The sequence below is a fragment of the Lissotriton helveticus genome, chromosome 9 (assembly GCF_964261635.1).
Source record: "Lissotriton helveticus chromosome 9, aLisHel1.1, whole genome shotgun sequence".
NCBI lineage: Eukaryota > Metazoa > Chordata > Amphibia > Caudata > Salamandridae > Lissotriton > Lissotriton helveticus.
Window position 1 is genome coordinate 1,136,395,007 of NC_136070.1, and position 20,109 is coordinate 1,136,415,115.

Below are 20,109 nucleotides of genomic sequence, written 5' to 3' on the forward strand. Positions count from 1 at the left end.
AGATCCTCCTTAGTAGCTGCAGCACCCCTGGAACAAGTTAGGAGTAGACACAGCTCTGACCTGGATGCAGCCAGTACAGTACTGGAACCCCATAGTGACTTCTAAAACTCCTTATAGGAGGACTCCGATGCAACGATCTCCACCTCAACTCCACCATGTGAACATGACTCACCTCCTTGAGTGACCCCCTCCCACCTTGCACAGACAGAAGACCATCTTCTGTAGCACAAGCCTTCTCGTGTAGGCTACTCTAGGACGAGACACATGATGATACTTCATGGACTTCAAGGAGTCCCAGCCACAATGTAAGCCTGGGATGCCCGTAGGTGGCCCATGGCAATCTCTGCTTCCTCCAGAGCGACCGGAAAGTCCTCTCAGTTGGCTGCATATTGGTCACCCTCAATTGTGTGTTAGACCCCCACCTTGGCCCACTCGCCCTTCCTAATAATTCCATATTCACTAATGCTTGGAGCTTGGCGACATGGCTCCAACAGTGATCCCTGACAGATGCTTGGTGCCCTCATAACCTGGGGGGAGGGGGGCAAGGGTTTAAACTCTACGTCTACTATTCCCCAACACAATGTATATGCATGCTTGGACAGGATAGTTTCCCCCTCTTTTGATCTGTGTCCCTCAGTTTCCACTCAGGGTAATAAGCCAGGCCGCCTCCTAGCATGGCTCATAAACAGAGCGAACAGGCAACCCAATATAGTTTCTGTCAGTGAATAGTCTGCCACTTAACTCCACACACAAAAAATATGCTTATACCACTTACTACTCAGTCCAATTGAGCCTCCCCCGCTTCCTGGCGGAGACCCCTTGCGCCACTTCGCATTCTTACTTAGAAGCCACTCCTCTCTCCGGACTCTCTTCAGAGGACCAGGAAGAGTTGGATGCTCCCATTACAGTCCAAGATGAGTGGGCAGCCATACTGGGGCTGGCAATGGGGAAGGCCACTGGGACAGACGGCGTGCCGGCCAAGCTCTACAAGACGCACATGGGTTAGCTTGCTACAAACTGAAGAAGCTCAATAAGACGGATGCAGGTGAGGGATGCCTCCCTAGTCTCTGGCAAGAAAACAACCCTCAATATCTGTCAGCTCTACAGTCATAGAGGCAGCCCAGGAAAGAGGGCCTAGAGCCTTCAATACGCTCAGGTGGGAATAATTATTTGGCGTATTAACGTGAATTGGCTAGGGCACCACCTCATCTATTTGATACACTTACTATACACGAGCCAAACAATCCAAGTGCAATGGGAGACAGCTATTGGACTCCATCCCAGTTGGCAGGGGTGCAAGACAGTGATGCACTTAATCTGCCATTCTCTTTGCACCAGCAATGGAGCCCCTGCCAGCACTGGCCAAACTACAGGCATCACTCTTGACGCTAGCACTCCCTGGGACCCAGCTCAAACCAGATTTACCATGCTTATTTTAGGCAGCACTTACCTGCCTTGCAAGAAATTACAACTTACTAGCCCCATGCTCCCTTTTCTGCCTAGCCTTTAAATTGGACTATGGACCCAGCGCATCTGCATTACTGGCCAGGAGCTGTAACTTTGTACCCAAGATGCATTCAACACCTAGGGGACTTATTCCAAAATGGTCAAACTCTGTCCTTCTCGGCCCTGGTAGATTCATTTGGCTTCCATGAAGGCGCCAGTTTCTATTGTATGCCGCATTGACAAGCAAGCTTGGTAACTTTTGAAGGATCCAAGACACTGAACAAGCTAACCACCAGATAGTGCGTTATTGTTTACAAGGGCCATATACACACCGCACTAAAGGGAATCTTAGGATTTATTGTTGGAATAATGGTTGGCCTGTAATGCATTTATCTTATTTTGTTTGTTCTGTTGGAAATGCAATAAAAATAGTTTCAAAAAAATAAAATGTGCCCACAATAGACAAACTGAGGTAAATGGTAACTAGATTTGGGGGCACTGGATGATGCTGACTGGGAGTAGGCTATGTAATACCTTACTAAATGTCCATAAAAGCTGAGATCCATTTAGTGCAACTGAAAATGCTGCTGCGTGTATAACAGAGCAATGCAAACTGCATAAGCTAGGATTACTGGTTATAGAATTCTGCCTTCAGGGATGTGTGAGAAACTGGGCTCGGTAACACCACTTCCCCACTTTTTGTCTGGTATCTGGTGCAATGTTGACTGAAAGTGTATTGGGTTCCTGCGAACCAGGCCCAAAGAACCAGTGTTCTTCCATTAACTGCACGACTGCTGGACAATTGGCACCCATTTAGGATCCTTGCAAGTCCCAAGTAAGTGGTGGCCCTAGTACATAGGACCTTGGAACTAAAGAGTGTGCCCAAGGCTGGAGCACGAATTATTCCACCTTAAGGGACTCCTCAGCAAGCTCATGCAAACTGCCATTGCAGCCTGTGTGCCTTGGTGCAGAGAAAAATGAAGTCGACATGGCACACACATCTGTGCGCCATGCCAGCAAAACACTGCATGTAGTATAGGTAAGTCACCCCTAAAGTAGGCATAACAGCCAAAAGGTAGGGTGCTTATACCCATGCGTGGGAAAATCTGCCTGGATGGATGTAGCTCCTCTTCTTTTGAGGGACACGGAGGAGCGTAGAAAGTGGAGAAAGATTAAAGATTGGCCCACATGAAATGCTGTAATCGATTTTGGTAGGAAAGAGGCCCTAGTGCGAAGTACCAGTTGGTCTGGAAAGACCGAGAGAAAAGGAGGTTTAGACGGCACAGCCTGCAGCTCATTTACCCTCCGGCCAGACGCTACTTCCACGAGAAAGGCTGTTTTGTTGGTAAGCAGCCTGAGAGGACAATTATGTAAAGACTCAAAGGGAGCACACATCAGGAATGTTGTAACCACTGAGGCATAATGAAAGAGGAAGATGGGAATATATGTTCATCACCTTTCAGAAATGTTTTTACAACGTGTGATTTGAATAAATAGGTGTAGTCCGGCAGCTGCAGGAAGGCAGATAAGGCTGAAAGTTACCCTTTCGGAGTGCCCAGAGCAGAGCGCTGCTGGGTAAGGGTAAAAATAAAATGTAAAATATCCAAAAGGGATGCAAAAAGAGGGTCAAGAGACATTTCTGTACAATATGATATACATTTCTTTCATTACCAGGCATACACCGTCTTGGTGTAGGGACGTCTGGCTGCCAAGTTAACATTGCAGATTTCAGGAGGCAGGTCAAAAGCAGTCAACTATTACTACTGAATCTCCATACAAGAAGGCATAGATTTGACAGGTTCGGGTGGTGAACTTTCCCCTGCTGCTGCAATGGAAAATCCTCACAAAGGGGCAGCCTGTTCAGAGGATCGATGCTCATGCTTAGTCAGAGGATCAATGCTCATGCTTAGAAGCTCGGAATACCAGACTCTCTGTGCCTAGTCCAGAGCCACAAGGATGACTTGGACCTGGTCATTCCTGATCTTCTTGAGAACTCTGGGCAGAAGTGGGATGGGCCGAAAGGTTTACAGGAGGCCCGAGCTCAAATCGAGACCTAAGGCGTCCTCAAGAGAGAGCCACCTTGGAAACTCCAGTGCACAAAACTTCTGATATTGAACGTTCTAGGAGGAGGCAAACCGATCTAACCAAGGCTCTCCCCCACTGCTGAAAGAGACCTTGTGTCACCTCCGGATGGAGACGCCATTCGTGATCCGCTAGGCATTGATAGCCGAGTTCACCCGCTCTGGGTTTCAGGGTACCTGCCAAATGTTGAACCACCAGGGATACGCCCTGTTGTTCCAGCCACTTCCAGAGACGCAAGGTCTCTTGGCCTAGAGTCCATGACCCCACCCGCCCTGTTTGTCGCAGTACCACATGGCGTGGTGTTATTTGTGAAAACCTGTATCATCGTTCCCTTGATGGAGGGTGGAAGGTGTTCAATGCCAGTTTGATCGCCCGGAGGACCAGCATGTTTTTATGGAGTCCAGATTCCGCTGGAGTCCAGATTCCGCCGGAGACCAGAGTCCTCTGGCCACCGCCCCTCCCAGATGGCCACCCAATACCAGAAGTGACAAATCTGTCACTGCTGCGAGATCTGGAAGGGAGAGGGGTCTGCCTCTGAATAAATCACAGTTCATAAGCCACCACCGCAAGTCTTTTGCAGTTCCCTCCGAGATCTGGGCCATGTCTGAGAGATTCCCCTGGTGCTGCGCCCACTGGAACTTCAGGTCCCACTGCAGAGCCTGCATATGTTATCTGGCATGTGTCAGTAGCGGGATGCCGGAGGCCATGAGGCCCAGCAGCTTGAGCCATTCTCACCAAAATCCAATATAGATGCTGAAACATCGGTATCATAGGCTGAATATCCTCGACTTGCTGCTCGGGAGGATAAGCCTGAACCTGCACAGTGTCCAGAACAGCTCAGATGAATGGACGCATGTAAGAGAGTTAGGTGTTACTTCGGCACATCGATACTGAACCCCAGCAAATGCAGAAGTGTTGCTGCAGTCTGGAGGTGGGGCAATCCCACCTTCAGCAGCCAGTCGTTGAGATAGGATAAGACTGGCACCCCTGATCGGCATAGGTGAGCAGCGACTGCCACCATCACCTTGGTGAACACCTGAGGAGAGGTGGTAAGGCCAAAAGGGAGCCTGATGAATTGGAAGTGCTTGCAGCCGCAGGTAACTCCGATAGGCAGGACGGGAAGATGAAAATAAGCATCCTGCAAGTCCAACGCTACCATTCAGTTTCCTGGGTCCAGGGCAGACAAGACCTGAAGCAATGTGAGCATCTTGAACTTCTCCTTCTTGAAGAACAGGTTGAGGGGTCTGAGATCTAAAATTAAATTAGGGCGAAGCCCTTTGCTCTTTTTGGGAAACAGAAAGTAGCAAGAATAGCAGCCATCACCTACTTCTGACATCAAAACCCTTTATACGGCTCCCTTGGCCAAGAGAGCTGTGACTTCCTTGCAGAGCAAGTATAGATGATCCTCCGTCAGTCGGTTGTGCGCTGAAGGCAAAGGGAGGATTTGATAGGAAGGGAGTACGTGATGGACTGCCTGTGGTGGAGATGATGGCTGATTCTGCCACCAACTGAACGCCCACGATCTTGTAGGACAGGATCAGGAAGGCTTAGAGGCTGCGGGGGGAGGAGGAAGAGGGATGTGTTAAAGGGCTGTGGCCAACCTCTGGCTGCCTGACCCACAGGGCTGTTATGAATCGCGTCCTCGCCCCCGCGCAGCCTGGGAGGCATACGTGGGACAGTGGCTGGAGTTAGGCTGATGCAGTTGAAAGCCCCTTTTGTAACCACAAAATGAGCGATGAGCAGGCTGGGGTTGACGAGGGTCAACTGAGAGGCTCAAGAACTTGGCCATAGCCCGTGAGTTCTTAAAGCGCTCCAGTGTCATGTCTGCCATATCAAACTACCCATAATGGTGAACTTCACTGCATCTCTCCCTACCTTGACGGCTTGGGAGAGCACAGCCGAAACTTCTTCAGGGAACCGTGGCAGCACTGGTTCAACCATGTCCTAGAGTGTGTGGGAGTAGCAGCCCAATAAGCATGTGGTGTTCACAGACTGCAATGCAAGCCTGATCGAAGAAAACATTTTCTTTCCCAAGCTATCCAGCCTATTGGATTCCATGCCCGGAGGTGCGACAGGGAATGCGCCATGGGACGTAGAGGCTCGGACCATCAAGCTCAGGGGTGGGGGGTGTTGGGTGAGGAAGTTCTGGGTCCCCAGGTGCAGGTCGGTGGCGGCGGGCATTTGTCATATTCACAGGAGCCCCTGGGCTGGGTTTAGACAAGGTTTCCCAGTAGAACATCTATTTGTGCTTCATTAAAAGGAAGTAGGGGTTTGGAAGCAGAAGCTCCTGGTTGTAGCACTTGCATCAAGATGTTAGTCTTGACTGCCCCGGAGGGCAACTCGAGATCCCAGATTTCAGCTGCTTTATGGAATAAGACGCTGCCTCCTCCAAAGCCACAGTAGGGGAAGAAAGCATATCAGTGTCTGGGAATGTGTCCAGACCTCTGGCATCCCCGAGTTCTTCATACCAGTCCATATCACCTTCTTACTGGTATTCTAAAGGGTCCAGTAACTCCTCCCATGGCCAGCCCTTCAGAAAATGTCTCTGGCTCCGACCTAGGACAAGGGGATCCTATCGGCACAGGCAATGGCGTCAGTTGACGAGGCTCCACCTCGTGTCTTTGTGTAATAGAATGGAGCTGGCGTTGGGCGCTTCGGTGTCGGAGAAGTTCGCAGTGGCACGACCGGCGCCGGTCCAGATCCATGACCGTACTCATGGGGGCCCATCGGAGCCGAAGCCGGAGATGGTGGCGCATAACCTGAAAGGGCCCCTTCCGAGCCGGTGGGGTCTCGAACATCGATATGCCTTTGTCACGTCGGCCGATGCACGAAAGAAAGTCGACTTCTTGTATTTCTTTTCTTCCCCTTCTCGGTCGAGGAATGGAAAGACGACTACTTGGGGATCCTAGAGCAGTCTCACGACCTCCTTCTTGAGCAGGATCTTCGAGGAGTCGTGCAACGTAGTGTCCCCTGCTGGGCTGCTAGCAGCTTCAGTGACCGCTCCCTCAAAGCCTTTGTTGCCATGGCCCAGCAGGCCAAGCATGACTTAAAATCATGGTTGATCACGAGACACCACAAACACAAAGTGTGGGTCCGTAACCGACATGGCCGTAATGCCACAAGGTTTACAACTGGTCTTCCTTAAAGAGATTCCACTACACACCAGGAGGCGGTATTTCCTAAAAAAGTCTGGGAAGAACCAGCAGAGGGGTTGCTTTCTCAAGATCAGCGCTAAGTGGGGCAGACAGAAGAGAACGGACGTCAGCGCGACAATGGGGCGTCTATAAAGGTGACGCTGACATCACTTCCGGCACGGACAACGCCACGAGGAGCCAAATCCAGGCCACTTATCGCGCGCAGGAGTACTGCTCGTGCAAAAATCTTCTCGATCCGGTCGGACACCTGGGTAAATTCAAAGTAAGGAATCTGCAGCTAGATGTTTCTATCAGATGAGTGCAGTTTTCACACAGGTGTGTAGCGCTTAAATATCCATAGCAGAAAGTTGGAACCTTTATTGTGCATTGCTCTAAAAACAATGCAAAGTGATTTAAATGTGATCCATTCCTTCAGTGGGAGCCATTTGAGCTCAGCCACGGCTCAAGAAGTAGAGGAATGTCTGGGCACATTCAAAGCAACCCTAGTGGCTACTGCTTGAACTTCATGCAGTCTTGAGTAAAAAAATTCACACAATCCTTCAAAAGAGCATTATAGTAATCAAGTCTGTTAGAATCCCACCCACATTGCACCAACAGTGCTCCTTTAGATGATGGTAGAAAGGGTATCATTTTTCAGAAGGTATGAAACAGGGCAAAATCACAATCTTGTTAACATGGTCCTCAAGGGATAGGTTACCAAAATAAACTTCTAAATTGTATACTGCAGATATCACTTTTGGACCAGTTATGCTTGTTCAATGTCAGAAATGAAGGGGAAGCCTGACCACAGACTTACACATGGAGCATTAAAGAATTACTGGTTTATCGCTATTAAACTTTAAGGAGTTGCTGTTTAGCCAGCTTGAGACCTCCCTTACACAGTTGTTGAATGTGTCCAATAGCTCTGGATGAGAGCTGTCGAAGGTGAGAATCAAAATATCCACCTAGGTCACAAAACTGAGGCCATATGCTCTAATGAGATCTTAAAAAGGGTTGGGCTTAGCGCTGAATCCTGAGTCTCCCCATGATCAACTGCTTTAAAAACAGATCGAAAAAGAGAGAGAAATATGGCTTGTGATCTATCATCTAGATAAGATTGTAGGCAGTAGAGCGCTTGACTGCTCATCCACATGGCCCGAAGCCTTGAAATCAAGTTCAAGTGATTAACAATGTCAAAGGCAGACGACAAATCATGTGAAAACAAAGCTGCCATTTGACCAAGACAACCCACCATCCACAACTCAGCCAGCACTAATTCAGAACAGCCTGAAGCCAGATTGCACTTATCTAAAGGAGAATGAAATTCCAGGTAATCTGGAAATTTCTTGTTCTTTCCAGGATTTTGACTGGAGGGGACAGCTGAGATATGGGTCTGTAGTTGCTGGACACTAATGGATGCGCTGTAGACTTTTTTAGAAGATGAATTACGATCTCCCTTTTCCAAGAACATGGGACTTGGCCCATTTCCAGCAACTGACTGCAAACAGTTAAAAGCGAAGGAAACAGAGGATGTGCTAACATTTTCCAGGCTTTAGGAGGATGCCAATCTAGGGGCGAGCTCAATGAAATTGACATTGCATCTACTCAGAAATCGTCCATGGACATCATTCCAAAGAATTAAAGATTACTGGTACAGACTGCTAACAGTCTTATCCAGTATATCCTCTTATGCTTGTCATAAATTCTAGAGAATTTATATTCTAAAGAATACTGGCTTGGCGTGAGATGATTTAGGATCATGGCGGGGTCTGTTGGCGAGTATGCAGACATGATGGGGCACTGTTAAATATTTTATGTGTTGTCTAGAAACAGGGCCTCTGTGGAAGGTAATATAGGAACCTATGGAAAGTATTTGTAGCATTTACTGTTCATATATCGGTCTCTCTCCGTCTATATTGACAAAGGGTTGCTCAATTTGATCAAGTAAGTAACAGTACCAGGGGCATATGAGAGAAAACCTGCAACGTTCGTGTGCAAGAGAATCTTCACAATGAGGTTCAATGCAGTCTACATTATTTAGCTTATCAACTAGTGCAAGCCTTCAATGTCTAGCAGATCACCATCAATACCAACAAACTGATGTAGAGCTGAGTCTCCACCGTAGACCTGAGACTACTGATCTCCACTTCTCTCAGTTTGCCTCCCCAACCAAATAGTGATGCAACCGTAACCACCATCAACTTTGGTAGGATTAGGGAGAGGACCAGTCACTGGGCAATTTGCGGTCCAGTAACAATCACTGCAGATCTTTTGCAGTCTCCATCTAGATCAGGGAACAATCCAACAGATTTCCCTAATGTTAAGCCCACTTCGAGTTCCCATTTCAGAGCCAGCATGTGCCATCTTGTACGTTTGGCCAGCAGGATACAGGAGGCCAGCACCCCTCAAGAGCCTCAGCATCCTTAACACCGAGATCCAGTCCGAAAACATCAGGATCATAGCCCAAATGTCTCTACGTTCATGAGAAAGGCACAAAAGCATACAGAATTCAGAAGAGCTGCTAAGAAAAGGAGAGTCTGTGAAGGAGTCATGTGTGTCTTCGGCACCTCGATAATGAGCCAAAATAACGTTATGAGGTTCGCTGTCGTCTGGAGGTGGCTGGCGACTACTTGAGCTGAGCCTTCCTTCAGCAGTCATTCATCGCAGTAGGCAAAGACTGGTTTCACTTTTGCTGCGACAACCGGCATCACTTTCATAAACACCCAAGGGGCACTGGTGAACCCAATAAGGAGCACTGTGAACTGAAAATGGTCCTGGCCCTCTGAACTGAAGGCACCTGTGGACCTGCATAACAAGAATATGAAAATAAGCAACCTGCAGATCCAATGCCCCATCCAGTCCCTGGGATCTAGCGCAGACAGGACCTGGACAAGTGTGAGCACCTTGAATTTGTACTTTTGCAGAAAGGCATAGATGCTGAAGATCTTAAATATGACGAAGGTCTCCATCCTTCTGCTCCAATGCCTGGATACTCTCACAGGTGATAAGCTGCATCATACACAAAGCTGTAGAGGGAATAACACCCAGTAACTACTTCCACAGTCATTAACTGCTCTTTGGTCCCCTTGTTTAAATTGCCCACGCTTCCTCCAGCAAGTTGGGCAGGTGGTCCTTCGTCAGCCACTGTGATGGTGGTGAAGGTATGACAGAGTGGAAAGAAAGGCGTAACAAGGATGAGCAATTTGGAGGGCTCACTTGTCTGTCATGATGCCTGCCATCGTTGGGTGAAATATCAGCTCCTGCCTCCGAAAGGGTGCCCGTGTGCCAGTAAGGACACAGTTGTTTTGCGGTTGCTGGAGTGGTGGAGGACTGAGTTGCATGATGTCCCTGTTGTTCTGAATGTTGTCTCTAAGAACTCAGGCCATTAAAAAGGCTGACAGGTATGCTGGACTCTAGGAGGAATCAGGTGCTGGCTAAACAGAAAATCCCTACCATGGCCACCAAGAGGGTGAAATTGGTAGTGGAAATATTATGGAAGCAGAAAGGCCCAAGGAAAATGTTGTGGCTCAGCTCTCCTTGAAAAGTTCCAATTTTTGCCAAAAAGCCATGAGCCATGGAACTGATTGTCAATTAAGGATGCCTGCACATCCCCGGAGAAGCCCATACGCCTCAACCAGGAGTGGCACCAAGGGGCCATACAAGTGCCCACTGCTCGTCTTAAACAGTTGCTAATGTCCAATCTAAAGCAAATTACAAATTTTGCCACATCGCAACCATCCTTAATAGTCAAGGCCTGTATCTAGGGATGTATCCAGCCAAAAACATCATACCAGTTTTGTTTGTCATACTGGGGAACATAGCCATCCCCTTCATCATAGTTATCATTGTCTGAGTCCATTCCGAAATAATTATACACAGTCTGGGACCTACCATGTAGTGGGGTCAAAGTATCGTGATCCAAAGGGTTGCCCAAAAGCTGCGTAGCAGTAGAAGCCAGATGCTATCTTGGGCGAGGTAAAGCTTGCTCGGAGCTGGATAGCACTATAGCTGCACATCTGCCTCTGACTTTGACGGCATAGTTGTATGTGCAAAAGGAAGCAGCACAGGGGATGGAGCATGAACTGAAGTCAACACCAGAGCCAGTGTTGAACCCAAAGCAGGTCTAAGGAGCTCAGATAGTGCCAAGGGAAGACCAGACAGTGGGAGTCTGTCTGGAAGCCCGGCGGATCCTTGTTGTCCTAAAGGCATGTCAGAGGGAGCCATTAAAGTGCCATGCATACACAACAAGGCCTATTTGAAGGCCTCAACTTACCGTGATGTTGCTGACGGATTTGGAAATTCAGGGTGGACCAGGACAAAGTTTGCAATTCGCTCTGATGGAGATCGGGTGCGAGACCAGGAGGCACGGAGATGACATCACGTGCTCTCTGGAGTCCAAGAGTGTCAGGGAGGGGCTGATTTCCAAAACAACTTTATGTGCTTTTTCGTGAACTCAACTGAATACACAACAATGATCTGCTACAGAAACAACTTCAAGAGCAGGAACAGGACCTTCCTTTTGACTTCGACCTATCACTGCATATATTCTTTTGTGTTAGGAGACTGTGAGGCCAAACGTTACATCACCAAAGGCCTTCGGGCTCATCTGGACACAGTTGTCACAGGCCTTGAAGTTGTTGTCTAACTGCAGGCACCACAAACAGAATTTGTGAGGACGGGTTACTGACGTTTGTTTGTAGCAGTCTCTATACGGTTTAAACTCCATTGTTTTAGGGGAGATATCTTCCCTTGCACACTGGATATTGTGTGAAGCAGCGTGATGCCATCTAATGGCACACAGCATAACTGCTCGATTCTAGCTGATGCTTGGGGAATATTTACAACGTGAGGACTTTGCTGTTAGCAGTATCCATAAGAAAAATATATTTATTAGACAGGTCATTCTGTAACCCCTGCAACTGGAGATTTTGCAATGCGACCTAACAGTACACATGTAGTCTGGCAAAATTAATGACTGGTCACAATAGGTTTGCGCACAATTTCACTAAAACAATCTACAGGAGACTTAACTACATAGGCTAGATAAACACAACTGTCCTATTCCACCATTCAGAATTGGAGGAAATATAAAACAAGAGAGGAGGAACCCCAGAAGACTGGTGATAATGGGGCAATTGTGTAACTGTTGAAACTGGTTGGGATGGGGGGGGGGGGAGGGGGTACATCAGGTTATAACCGTGACTTGCAATTCATGTTACAGCCAGTGCCGGCTCAGTAGTTATACGTACAAACAGCAAAGGCAGCGCAGGAAGCCTAGGCTCTCACCCATCCCTGTGCATCCAGAGGGAGTAAGAAAGGAGCTAATTGTTTCTTCTCAGAAAGGGTAGCCTAATACTTTAAGATGATATCCATAAAAGTTACAACACTGATGGGAGAGGTGTGGGTGAAGGCAAGCACCTTGATGTTACCGGTAATGCATAAAGCAAAACAACCGCTAGGTAGGCTTACCACTGCACCTCAGCATATACTAGCACCAACCTGTAATGACAGCATACCCTGGCAAAAACTGTGCACGCTTCCCTATGAGAATATTGCGAATTACTAAAATGTTATGTAATGTTAAACTATCGTGTGCTACTACTTTCAAAATTATCTTGGCTGTAATATAAGGAGCTACTAAAAGGTGAAAGTGTTAGTCGGTAAAAAGAAATGTCTTGAATCTCTTTCTGAAATAATGTCGAAAGATATGCATTTAGCACTCAGGGCACATGACCGAGAAGGCATGCCCCGCAATTAGTGATTTTCGAAAGTATGGCACTGTGAGGAGCCAGTGCTATGCTGATCGAAGACTGTGAAAAGGACAGTATTTGCTCAGTTTTTCAGGAAGGAAAACAGAAGATGATCCACAGACATTTTGTCTTAGATCAAAAGCTGGTGCAATTGTACTAATATTAGTTTTGCTTTGGCAAAAATGGGGGTAAAGAAGTTGACCTAGCATCTTGGTTTTGTACTGCATGTAATTGGTGTAGAGAAGATGCATTCATTTATACTTAAGTATAATGCATGAGAATAATCCTCCCTAGAGCCTATCAAGGCATTAACACCTGTTCTACATTCTACTACCTGCTGTCAGTACAAGGAGAATCTGCGTGATCTTTTGCATGTGAAAGAGGCAGCATGAGATTACATTCAAGACTTGTATGTTAAATTGAGCTGAGATTCTATTTTAACTCCTAAATGTTTTACACTGCTACTTGGAGTTGAAAAAAGGTGAACAAGAGCTGGGCCAAACCTGAGCAGACCATAATGAAGAATATCCACCCACAATGAAGGTTTCTGATTTATCAAGACTGATCTTGCACCAGGTCATGTACATACAGTATTTCAAGTATGAGAGAAACTTATTGCAAAAGTGCTTAATTGAGAGTCTGTTAAAAAAAAATTGTGTGTCATCAGCATATTATTAAAAGCTGATTGCAGCAATCTTCAATCAGAGCAGCCAATGATGTCACACACATATTCAATAGAAAGGGTGACACAATTGGTGGAAATCCGGTGGTCACCAATTGGCAAGAAGAGGTGATTTAGCCTAAGATTGTTCTTCAGTTTACAAGAAATGAGGAAAAGCATTTTTAAACCTTTCCAGACATTCAACAGAGGCTTGGTCGGTTAAGCAGAATGCTGCGGTTTAACATCAAAGGGCATTTCCAGCAGGACTAGTACAAACTGAATCTGCGGCCATACATAGATCGCCCACTACTGCAGTTATAGCAAAATGGCTATCTGCTTCAGTTAGCCTCTCTACTCAGCTTCCTATGTGTGCGATGAAGAATTTTTATTCCCAGCTTATGTCACACTCTTTCCCCCAATGACTTAACAGGAAGCACGTCATTGCCAAAGGATTAGAAAAGGCCTCTAGGGAGTTGGTGAAATGATGCCCCTACCTCAGCAGGCCTTATGGAAGAGATGCACACACGTTGTTGCACTGGGAGCAGGGTATAACTTTCAGAGAAACTGTGCTAGTTACGGTATGTGCAAGAAGTTTAAGTACCATTACAAAATATAACCTTCCCTATTGCACTGAAAATAGTAAGTATTTATAACTGTACTCGAAAACATATCAACCGACATATTTACCTTTCACATGAGATACTTTATTCAGAGGTTCATTCAAGTCCTGTTCGTCCATTTGACCGTCTAGAAGAGAAAGTGAAAGTGTTAACATATGCAATATAATAAATAGAGAGAGAGAACAGAGTGCAATCATCTTTAAAGCACCTAATAAAGGTTTGCATTGATGAAACCGTGGCCCTACAGATTCTTCGATTAACACGAACACATTCATTTTAGTTATTCACATTTCACAAATTTACAATGCCAAAGGAAGACATTTCTAAGATTAAGGCAGAGAATCGAATAGACACAATGGTTCCAGAAAATGTTTCTGAAAAGCTGAGCTGTATGTGTTAACAAAAATGCCTCCTATGATAGGAAAGCTTAGCATGTGCAAAACAAGGCTTATTGGTATGACTAATTGGCCATCACCAGCTACTGCTTAAATAGCTGTAAAATTCCTTCGTCAAAAAGAAATCCATTCAGAGGCTGGTGGTAGATAATCATGACAATATTATTCCAGGAGGAAGTAAGCTCATTCGTGTTTCTTGCCCTGAATTGCACCCTCAGGGCAACAGTGGGCAGCTCAGTCACTGGAAGGTCAAAATTACTCTTCTAACTCCAGTCCTAGAATATCTGACAAAAGAGCAACCTTTTACCAAATATTCCAGGAGGCTTATTTAGTATTCCAACTTCAGTCTTGGAAAATTTTGAATGGCAGAAAGTGCTGCCCTGAGTGTGCAAGCAGCTCAGGGCAAAACACTAGGAATACCAGGAAGTAACCCCCTAGAACTACCTCATGTTTCTCAGGCAACACCAACTTAAAAAGACCTGTTTCTGAGTGAGTCTGAACAGTACCTTTGATGATGGGCAGAGGTGGAAAAAAAGACTCCTTATTATAAACTAGCTGTACCCTGCCACGCGTTGCTGTGGCTCAGTCTGGTTAAATGGAAGAGGAAGAAAAGAGTAAGCGCACGTTTCAAATATGTTTAATTTCACAATGCTTGTGGGCACACAATATGTTTTGTGACTACTGCCATAATGTTGCAAAGTGAACCAACTCCTCCCCGCTCCCTCCACCCACTTCCCGGTCAGCCATCCTGACACCAACTGTTCATCCTAATATATGTAGACTATTGTCTCTATGCGTCCTTTCTTAATGTTACAAAGTGAACCAACTCCTCCCCCCTCTCTCCACCCACTTCCCGGTCTGCCATCCTGACATCAACTGTCCATCCTAATATATGTAGACTATTGTCTCTATGCGTCCCTTGTAGTTGTTACGCAGCAACGAAATCGATAGGGTCTGTTCGGCCTTTTGATTAAAAACATGCACGTATTGGACACGCGCGTACTTGAATCCAACGTTGTGTATATTTAAACAGGCGCTAATGTTGCAAAGTGAACCAACTCCTCCCCCCTATCTCCACCCACTTCCCGGTCTGCCATCCTGACACCAACTGTCCATCCTAATATATGTAGACTATTATCTCTATGCGTCCCTTGTAGTCTTTGCGCAGCAACCAAATCAATAGGGTCTGTTCGGCCTTTGGTTAAAAACACGCGCGTATTGGACACGCATGTATTCTAATCCCACGTTGTTTATATATAAACGCGCGCTTAATCCAATCCAACGTGGTGTCACAATTTCAAATCAATCGGTGAAGAACTTTCGGAGATTTAAGATTTTGAACAAACGAACATTGACATTTTTATGTGTCTGTTCGGGCTTTCGATTAAAAACACGCGCGTATTCGACACGCGCGTATTGGAATCCAACGTTGTTTATATAAGAACAAGCCCCTATTCGAATCCAACGTTGTGTCAAAATTTCAAATCACTCGGTGAAGAACTTTCGGAGATTTGCGATTTTGAACAAACGAACATTTACATTTTTATTTATATAGAAGAATAGATAGATGATAAAAGCTTAGCAACCCAGTCCTGGGCAGCTTAGGGAGCATGGACTGGCACATGGTGCAGGCTTAATAATTGTCACTAGAGCACAAGCCCCTAATTCAGGGCTTAGGCAGATTTGTCCTTAAATTGCATGAAACCTAAGGTTTTTGATGGCAGCAAAGCCAAAAACTAAAAGGTGTAACCAAAATATTCGCAAAATGTTTCAGGATTGCACCTACTGAGTGCAGGAAAAGAAGCACTCCAGGGCTCGGGGATCACTAACCCAGTGTAAATCCCTCCCGACCCGACTCACCTACCTCAGCCTCTAGCCCAACTCGCCTAATGACTTACTGGTACCGATCAGAAGTCAATCCTGCGAGTAGATGCACTCCATGTTCCTCACTCGCCCGATACTCCTGGGAAGTCAAGAAGTGTCCTCTATACAGTGGAGCCTCAAGCCAAATTCCCGTCAGCCCACCGCACTCAACTGGAGCCGCACCGGAGGGCCGTAACAGGGCTGCTGTGAGGCAATATCACGCCGCATACGGTCAGCTCAGGCTGCCGTCTCATGCACACGCCGCTTAGCTGATGCGACGGACTGCCCCCTAGATGGCTGCCCGCGAGGGACCACAGCCTCTCCTGCAACCTCTTACAGCCCCTGATGCGCACCGGAGCACCTGACAGTGAGTGCAATACACCGCTTCTTGACAATTGAGCAGACGAGGAGCAATTTAGCAAGTTAAGTCACGGCGGGTCGAACGGCTGGGTGAGCAGGTCCCAATCAATACTGCCTGCCCCTAAGATGGCCGCAACTAGTAACTGCGCCTTCCTCCCACTGCCTGCAGCCCCCGATCTCCAAATCACTCATTGACGCGAGTCAATTGCCCCCACTTGTTAATTGAGCAGAGTAGGCTCAATTCTGGAGAATAAAAAGGGCACAACCTCCGAATTGGGTGGTAGAGCAGCTCACAAATCGATACTGCTTGCCCCAAAGATGGCTGCCCTCGAGGGACTTCAACATCTCCTCGATTTGCCTGCAGCCCCCGATGTTCGCTGGAACACCTCCTCTTCCACAGGGCTAATGAGCTAAGGAGGCGCTTTTCTTAAAAAAAATCACTTAATCCCGAAATAAGGCTTGACATCTGTAACAGATGGTAGTGCAGCTCACAATTGATACTGCCTGACCCAAAGATGGCCGCCCTCAAGTGAATGCAACCTCTCCTCACTGCCTGCAGCCCCGAGGCTCACTGGAACACTAGCTCTTCCTCAGGGTAATTGAGCAAAGGAGGCTCTAATACACAAAAATGGTCTGGCGGGGAGATCAGTTCTCATCCAATACTGCCTGCCCCTAAGCTGGCTGACACTGGAATACTGCCCACAGGCAATTGCATTGACTTTCGCTCCATACCTTGGAGCTGCGGCGCTTAGCGCAATCCTGCTACAAATCACGACAACCCCAGGCCCACAATCAGTGCAAAGCCTGTCCACTCAGACCATGGGTCACTCCAGCATCCCTTTACTTAAAGGTGCAAGCCTGCCGGACACAAGATGGTCGACACCAGAATCCAATTGTCTTAAGGAGATTTCGTAGTCTATTTATAGCACAGACTTGCCCCCTACAAACCATCACAGGGGATGAACCCACAGACACCTATCCCCTTCCTTCACGCGCCGCAACTCTCCCTTAATCTAACCTCACGGACCCTATCCCAGCAAGGCCCTTCGGGCGCTGCTCCTCCTCCCAGAGTGCCCAGCTTCCCCAGAGTGTCCAGCCTCCCCCATGTGACTCTCCCCGATCAAGGCAACTCCCGCACCATAACAGAAGTACGGCCCCTCACTCTAAGAATAGCAATAATGTCTCAGAGCACTCAAATTTACAACAACCCCTCTATTTCAACCCACATGAAACCACAAGGCACTAACTCCTTCGCAATTATCTTCCCCCCGAACCCCTCCCCTAAAGCGAAAAGAAACTTTAAGCATAGACTAATCAGACAACACTTGTTGACACTTACCACTGCCCCTCCAAAGGGCAGATAAAGATGGATCTCATCTTTCACACAGATAACCCTGATAACGAACACCACACAAAGAACGCAATTCCGCATCTCCAAAATGACGACCACCTCACACAGTTGAAAACTGTCAACCTCTCTCACCAGTCACTAAACTAGGAAGGGGAACACTTCAGTGACCATTTACTCAAATGGCACAATCTTGATCCAGGCAAACAATGAGAACTTAGAGGCCTTTGACTCCCTCTTCCCTACACTCCGAACCGCCCATCTCCACAAACCTCAATCTTCCTCAGTCCAACTCCCTTCCCCGGACAACCTGTCCCTCCAGATAGAGCAAGCTTTCATTCCCAGTACCCTTGCACTCCCCTCCCGAAACTCTACTCGCTCCAGCGCCCCTGCGAAGCGCATCCCCCTACCCTGCAATGACCATCAAACCCAACCGCTCCCCCAGTCGCAAGAACACGCGAACCCTACACCGTGGACTCTGGCCCCAGACCTTTATCGCACCCATGTAGAACCCACGTCCCCCACTCACTATGCCACCCCTGCAGAAACCACGAGGCTGAATTCCCGTTACGAACCTTGGCACCACTCAGCAAGGGCCAATAAGAGAGGCAGCAAAACAACACAAACAGCAAGAGACACAAACAGCAAAAAACAACTTTACGCAGTCCAGCCCCCTACTCCTCAGGAAGGTCCTAACCCAGCCGCCATCTCCCCAGCCCCGGAAAACATGGCGCACCGGCTGACCCTCTTAGAAAGCAAGCTTGACATAATAGTACTGGGTCTAAACGAAATCCGAGCCAACCTCGATAAATCCCAAAAACCCCAGCAACTCCAACCTAGGTCTCCTACTCTAACCAACCTCATCCTTCAAAAGCACCGGATAGGGGCTTCAACCACCCACGAGACCCAGCAACAGCATCCCATTAGATCTTACGTAGAGAGTCTGCCACTGTGGCACACAAAAACCATAGCCCCCAGCTTCCCAGAAACAAAGTCTCCCAAGAAAAGAGGTCGAGACCCAGTCACGCAGACTTACTGGAACCACAGCTGTACCGTCTGAAAAGACCCAGACATGTAGACTTACCAGACCCATAGCTGCAATGTCTGAAGAAGATGCAGCAGCTCTAGCCTCCATTTACAACCCTCCACCCACAACCTCCCCTAACTCTAAATTCCAAGTAATTACGGGCGTCAGAAGAGACTACCCCCTCACAAAAAACCCCAGACCCCCTCCCCTCCTCACCTCCATACCTAGGGCCCCTCCGGGAAATACTCTCAGCAAATCAGGGTTCTCCACCAACTGCTTGCTCATCAATTGCAGATGAGCCACTAAACCTGCAACAGAATTAGCAGAAGCCATCCTATCGCAAGACATAGACATTGCCTTTAACATGGAGACTTGGCTAAATGAGATCTCCCCACCTTGCTTAGATATGCTCGTGCCGCCTGGTTTTACTATCATAAACAAAGATAGGAAAGATCGACGTGGTAGAGGTATAGCTATTATTTACAAGGACCACATCGACATCATGGAAATGAACGTAGGTAAATACAACTCCCTTGAATGCCTTACTGTTAACATCAAAAACAAGGCCAACAATCCAATAATCTGTCACCTTCTCTACCACCCTCCAGGTAACACTACCATATTCGGGGAACATTTCTCCGACCTGATTTCACACTGCGCACCCGGAGATGCCAACAACCTAATCTTGGGTGATCTAAACCTACTATGGAATGAATCGAGCAACACGCTAATTCAAACCCTAAGCAATCTTCTATGTGACAATAATCTATTCCAGCATTGCACAGAGGAGACTCACAACAAAGGAGCTACCTTGGATGCCATCATCACTCAGCGAGATGCAATCACGATTGACTACATTCTTCATGTGGACTGGTCGGACCACCAGATGATCCTATTCCATATTAACCAAAAAGTGCTATCCCGGCTCCCCACACAAGACCCACCCAAATGGTCTAGAAATCTCACCAAGATTCCTCTGGATGTCATGAAGAGAGGCTAAGTACGCTACTCCCCAGCGGAAATGAGCTTCTCTCTACAACAGATCTCACCTCGCTCTACAATTCGAGCATGGGGGCCCTGCTGGATCAACGAGCACCCTTGAAACAAAATGAAATCAGAGCCACCCCTTCCAGATCATGGTTTGACTCCGACATTAATGGAGAAAGGAGACAATTAAGAGCATATGAAAGACACTGGAGGAATAATCCTACCATTATCCACGCGATCAACTTAGATCGGTCCGGAAGAAGTACAACAACCACATCAAGGAAAAAAAATCAACGTTCTTCCGCTACGCTCTGGTCAATGTAAAGAACAGACCCAAGGAGCTCCTCAATATAATCACACAACAAACATCCAAACCAGCCATGTCCACCGTTCAGGCATCCAAAGATCTTTGTGATAACTTCGCCAACAATAAGAT

General features: G+C 47.2%; 1 protein-coding gene across 8 annotated transcripts in view; it reads right to left on the reverse strand.

Moving 5' to 3' along the window:
- Positions 1 to 20,109, reverse strand: part of SLMAP (sarcolemma associated protein) — a 1,084,481-nt gene that overhangs the window by 315,396 nt on the left and 748,976 nt on the right. For all 8 annotated transcript variants that reach the window (XM_078661565.1, XM_078661566.1, XM_078661561.1 and 5 more), the window contains one exon: positions 13,761 to 13,820. In XM_078661565.1, the coding sequence (XP_078517691.1) occupies positions 13,761 to 13,820 (60 nt within the window). The remainder of the gene's footprint in view (positions 1 to 13,760; positions 13,821 to 20,109) is intronic.